The 6,653-nt window shown below is 38.6% G+C and overlaps 1 protein-coding gene across 1 annotated transcript in view; it reads right to left on the reverse strand.

The window, feature by feature from the left end:
* ssbp4 (single stranded DNA binding protein 4) overlaps positions 1–4,094 on the reverse strand; it is an 87,107-nt gene extending 83,013 nt beyond the window's left edge. Inside the window, exon 1 of the mRNA XM_024004758.2 lies at positions 3,932–4,094. Within this exon, the coding sequence (XP_023860526.1) occupies positions 3,932–3,987 (56 nt within the window). The 5' untranslated portion in view covers positions 3,988–4,094. The remainder of the gene's footprint in view (positions 1–3,931) is intronic.
* Between the last annotated feature and the right edge of the window lie 2,559 nt (positions 4,095–6,653).

The following is a 6,653-nucleotide window of genomic DNA, read 5'->3' on the forward strand; positions in this document are numbered from 1 at the left end:
ACACACACACTTCAGCTTAATAAACTCAAAAATTGATTCCCATTGCCAAAGTCATCTCTGTCTCTTTACCAGGAGCTAGCCTCGAGCTAAATTGACTCCACAATTATGGACATGCTCCGCTTGAAAGGACGCCATTGTATTCTAACCTGAGAGTCTTCATTTTGGGGAAATTGATTCATTTCAACAAAAGTTTGATTCTATGAGAAAGATAGAATACCATCAGGATACCAAGCAGACATGGTTTATAAATGGAATAAGCAGCTAATAGATATTGTTATCAGTTAATAATGAATATGTACTATTAGTGTACTGAAATAACAGTGATTTGGACTACTCCACACTGTCTATACTTAATAAATRAGCTACATAAGACTTAAACAAAGGTATCATGTCACTATAACATTGATATAATGTGTGGGCTAGTGTAATCAACAGAATACACTTAGACTTCATGAGTTTGTCTGTGCCGTGACCAACCTGATTACTGACTTCATGCACGTAGCCTCAATATTTATACTGTCTCACTTATTTAAAAAGTGAGAAAGCTAACAAATATGTGCGGATGCATCAATGCACCAAATTAATTGACTGTTGACACCTCTGAATATGAGCATATTCATTCAAAGCAAACCAGAGAAAATCAGAGGTTCATCACAAAATAGTGGCATGTTTTTGCATACGTGAGTACGTGGTTCTTAAATGTCTTTCTCAAAAGTCCAAAATGCATATGGCAGGGCCATCTGTGTGATGTCAAAACCGTGCATTCAGACCTCAAGAACTCTATTAAACTCCATGCGAATATAGGGGAGGGTGTGGATGCAAAGAAACACATTCAAATCAAACACTTTATTCAAGATATTCAATTATCCTCTGAATATTATAGAAATGTCTTATAGGCCTAACCTATATGTATAGAGTATGCATTGCCTTAAATGTAAAGACTACAATGTGTGACAGGGTCACGCACGACCGACTACTGTATCATGATGAGAAACATTCAATTTTATGAATTCCATGGAAGGGCCCTGTGATAGCGGGTTCCTCAGCACATTTCAATGACGTTGTAATTAACAAACAATAAGGTCATATTAATGTTGGAGCCTCTGTTTCAACCCTGTGGAAATCAAATTAAATCAAGTGCAGAAAGAGTGAGTGTGATGGAATTAATTCCTCTCGTCACAAGGGCACGAGTTCTTGTTCTAAATTTTTCCACAGGCATCTGACGCTTCTCCTCAAGGACAGGTAAACAAACAAACATCTCTTCCATTCTTTACATCTCTCTTGAACTCTAGGTCAAGCATTTCCTTGAATGACACAGTCATCAGATTAAAATCTTWGTGATTTTGTAGAATTTTTTGAGAAAAAAAAAGTTACCAAGCTCAGGTTCAGTCTTTATTCTTCTAGATTCCTCCAAGGTTTTGAWAAGCCATTATACCCTCCCCATTCTTGGTGCACTTTTATAACTTCCATCTGCTCTATCAGTGGTTCTGTACTAGATACCTTTACTCAACGGTCTCCCCTCTGCTGTACCTAAACCAGCAAGTATTCTACACATGTTGGTGAGAAATGGACGACCTCCACATGCACAGAGAGAGAGACCATATAGTTCTTTCATTTCAATTTCCAAATTAAGTAGGAGTTAATCTAACAAGACTTCAGACAACATGGGTAGCGTCCTGACTAACCATAGCGTAAAGAGAAACATGTGTTTGCCTCATGGTGCATGGCAGAGTCATTAGTTAGGTGAGAAGGTAAGTGCATCCTCACTCTGGCCATCACCTGCTCACCGGACTCTAAGAACACACAGAGACAGAACTCACACATGCAGAGGATGGTGCCAGGGGGTTCACTGCTTAAACTGATGCCAATCAATCAAATAACTTCATTTTTCTTGTGAATGAAACTTCTTGTGTGGAATGGTACATACAACAAGACAAAGGACATACGGGACAACTGTATCTTCATTTAACTTCAAGGTAAAACTTAAAGGGATGGGGTGGAGGGAATATTGTTCTACTGTCACAACTACTGTATGTCTCTGTATTACTAGGTGAGGAAATATTCTGTCAACACTACATTTTAAGAGCACTTGTGTCTAAGGGATCTGCCTTTGATTGTAAACAAATAAGATGCATATGTAGGAATCCACAAYTTTTTAAAAGGATTCCATATAATAAAAATCAGGTAATATCTGGGCATCACATGCCCATTCAAAATTCATTATTCTTGCTGTATTGGTACATGAACCACATGGAATTGTTTTCAGTTAGGATTCATACTCCCTCAGCACACAATGCTGCCTCCGTTTGTCAATACACAGGAAAGATTTTCTCTAACGGAGAGAATATGCCATTTACTTCACACATTCAAATTTGGGTGAAATTAAGACACAGAACTGAAGCCAACAAGTAATACTTATCATGATGATCCCACACAGTCAGCAATAGGATGAATGAAACTTAGGCAAGTAAGTTTAAATATTTTTCAATGAAAACTAACTACATAATATCATTCTAACATCTGGCTGAGCAGCAAACGCTCCAAAAGTTTGAAAATTTGTCATTTTTAAGAAGTATTTATTCATACATGAGAAAAAAAGCAACATGCATAGCTATCCAGCTGCCTTGATCTAATCGTATGCACAGTATTCACTGTGATCTTGGGACAAGAAACTCTGTTCATAATTGTGTGTCAGTCATCGGTTAGACCGTCTGTGAAAGGTAAATATGTAACAAAGTGTTTCTCATATCACAACGTTCTTGGAATCATGCTGTGCCATGAAGGAAGCGGTGCTACTCTTATCAGAATCCCTACACAATAGTTTGTGTAGCATAGAAAGCAACAAAGTACATAAGATGTAGCCTTCATGTAAAGCACTGGTTTAAATCAGAGTATCCATTTATGATCAAAATCGTTCATCTGACATTTTAAAAGTTGTGGCAGTATCTCTGCTTACCCCTAAAGAGGATAAAAGATTCGTTTGAACTCTGATATAAGAATCCCTACACAATAGTTTGTGTAGCAGTTATTAATATTCAAAGCATCATAATGAAACAAAATATTTCATCGAAAGGATTGAGATAATTTTTTCCATAAGTGTTAGTCCAAGGTTTTTAAAACATGTATCAGTTCGATATAATTTAAAAATGTTACAGTAACACTCCAACATAGATGATACATTGCTTAAACCATGCCTAAAAACAGTTTACGTATGTATAAACTTCCTTTACCATGGAGTGGAGTTTAGTCCGCTAATGTAGGTATAACTAATGACAAGTACAAGTTTAATTTAACAGACAAGACAAAGTCCTCGTCATTTCCTCATGTGGGATGTCCTGCACAAGTCCTTAATAAACACGAATATGGTAAGACAACATGTAGCATAGACGTCTAGAAGATATCTAGTAGACCTTCTGTACGGGTCGATTGCATTTTGAAAAGTCCCTCGTAACACGTCTCAAAACTTTACACATTCAAACAATGTGAGAGTCAGCGTCAATGCAACTCCATCTAGAAAGGCATCAGACATATTCCATATTTTAAAATAGAATCTCAAGAAGAAAATATTTTTTCGCAGTAGCAATTCTGTAACTTCATGCAATCGCTGCATGCGCGCTACATTATATCTTTAAATTCCAGAAAGRGACACATTTGGAACCCCAAATGAAACATAGCTACAAAAGACTGAACAACTCTTCCGTGCGTTGCGTTCACAACGTGCGAGAATTTCGTAATAAATATCATCTAAAAGAACGAGAAAGTGCAACTAACAAGAAAAAAAGTTAAAGAGACGTGCCACGGCAGGGGTAAACAACACTCAGGAAAGCGAGCGAGTACTGTACACACSTTTAAATTATGGTAGCTATAGTTTAGAAAGTTGGAGCTTCCTTTTAACCATGTAAAACTCTTAAATGGTGCATAATTCACTTACTTTTCTCTCGCTTGACTATCGGAAGGGACGACAGCTCCTTTACCTTTGGCGTACATGCTGGATTCTGTTTTAAGACTTTTACCCCACTCAACACCTGTCAAAGAAAGCAGCCAGCCAAACGTTCTATCTCCATAGCTACCCCTTTAGTGTTTTTCCTTATCCTCCTCCTCCTCCCCCCCTCCTCCTCCTCCCCTCCTCCTCCTCCTCCTCCTTTTTTTCACATCTCCAACATTGGCCACAAATCAGGCACAGTTTCTATTGGGGGAACTTGAAACAGACCGATGGTGGATTTTTTTCCCCCTCAACCGCTGTTCGAGAATGCATTCACACTCCCTCCGCTAGGGAATGGTGGGGGCTTCTTAAAGGGGAACGAACACGCTTCTTGTTTACTGACCTCAGAAACATGTAAGAATTGAGATAGGAAAAACTGAAATCCTCCAATCAGGCCAGCATTTCCCAAACTCGCCCCTTGGGATGCCAAGGGGGGCACGTTTTGGTTTTTGCCCTATCACTAACTGATGGTTTACATTTCTCAAATCATAAATTCAAGAGGACTACTGGGTTGACCAAAGGCTCAAACCCGTTTTATCCGCACAACAACATTGACTTAATTTACTGAGCAGTCCTAGGTAGCTGAGGGGTTGGAGAAATACATTTCATGGTAGCTAATTGAATTACACAAATAGCCAAACTGACCATTGTGTGAAAGGCTACTACTGCCTGCGTGAAAACGTATCAAAATAATGAATCGCAGTCTCCCCAAAATGTAGCAGTTACAGTGTTGTGCTTTGCAACTGAGTCAAGTATGTATTATTATTTTTGAATGAGGACATAAGTTTGCCTGTTGGTGAGCCAAAGTAGATATTTAGTGCGTGCTTAGTGTTGTAGCAGTTGTTGTCATCTCTTGCTTAGTGTTGTAGCAGTTGTTGTCATCTCTTGCTTAGTGTTGTAGCAGTTGTTGTCATCTCNTTTTTTTTTTTTTTTTTTTTACATCTCCAACATTGGCCACAAATCAGGCACAGTTTCTATTGGGGGGACTTGAAACAGACCGCTGGTGGATTTTTTTTCCCCTCTTAACCGCTGTTCGAGAATGTATTCTTACTCCCTCCGCTATGGAATGGTAGGGGCTTCTTAAAGGAGAACGCACACTCTTCTTGTTTACTGACCTCAGAAACATGTAAGAGATTGAGATATGAAAAACAGACTGAAGCCCTCAGCTTAAGGCCTTCGTACTTGTTTGAATATAAATGTTCAAAATGGCAATTTTGTCTGACCATGATACAAAAAGTATTTACTTTATAGATGTCTCTTTTCTACCAGGTTACAATGAATGGACTGAACTGAATAATGTACCCATTAGAGAGCTCTCAGCATTACAATTCTGACTGGGGAAAAAGGAGACTACTATGGGTAACATACGTAAGACATGTACCATCATAATCAATACAAATAAATGTCTAGGTTTCGCAATGAATAACTACGATTCAGAAGAGAACATGTCTAAGAAAACTGGGTAGGCTATAGCAAGCTTTATTTTGAGAGGTCACTCACTCAGACCTATGCAGACTTCTTAAATGTTCAGTCCCTGAAAGAGAAACAAATGGATTGTGCTCACTAACTGGGAGAGTACATGAGCTTTGTGTTCTACATTTCACTGTCAGCTGATGGTTTACATTTCTCAGATCATACATTCAAAAGGGCTCTACTGGATTGACCAAAGGCTCAAGCCCATTTTCGCTGCACTCCAACGTTGACTTAATTTACTGAGCAGTCCTGGGGAGGTGAGGGGCTGGACAAATACATTTCACGGTAGCTAATTGAATTATACAAATAGRCAAACTGACCATTGTGTGAAAGGCTACTGCCAGCATTAAAACATATGYAAATAACAAGTCAGTATCCACAAAATGTATCAGTTTAAGTATTGTGCATCACAACTGAGTCACAGATTTGTAATATATTTTACTGAGGATGTAAATATGCCTGTTGTTGGGCATATTACTTTTCTCCATTGTGTAAAAGCATTATTTTCCTATTGAGATGCATTACATAGAATATTGTAAAATGCCTCTTTAAGAACATCACGTGTATGATGACATGCAAGAGATCAGACATTCATTAATTGCTATGATCATTGATCTTCTGAAGAAGCTATTCCTTTTCCTTTCTTTCTGTCCCCCCAAATGTTCGGATATAGCCTACTAACAAAGATTGTATAGTATGAAGATGCCTAGAAATTGCTTCTCCAAAAMAAATCCCTGATCACGCTTGTAGGCGATGTCATGGCGACGTTGGTTAGCTAAGCTCATGCCAGAAACATGTCATCGGTCTCTAGATCGTCTCGCGCCGAACTGCGCATGTGTAGGCCATCAAATCAAAGGCACTTCTTTGATATAAAGTTGTTTTTGACGAAAATGAAAACGTGTCAGTTTGTTACTTTCACTAAGTTGGAGTAATAACATGTACAGCTACTTTAGGCATTGACTCAAATCTAGATTTGCCTTTAAATCTCGAGAAAATTAACAACTAAGGAAGAATTTTTCACTTCTCCCATTGACTTTCCAAACCTCTGTCTGGTCTGTCGAGTCTGCTTCGAGAAGCGTTCCCGGATGTGTCGAGCTGTTGGTATTCTGGGTTTAGAAACTCCATACTTCTAGCAAAGTTAGCAGGTTGTTAGCTAGCTAGGTAACATGACTGAACAAAAAGTAAACAAATGGCCCGC

This window comes from Salvelinus sp. IW2-2015, linkage group LG16 (genome assembly GCF_002910315.2).
Source record: "Salvelinus sp. IW2-2015 linkage group LG16, ASM291031v2, whole genome shotgun sequence".
NCBI classification, from domain to species: Eukaryota; Metazoa; Chordata; class Actinopteri; order Salmoniformes; family Salmonidae; genus Salvelinus; species Salvelinus sp. IW2-2015.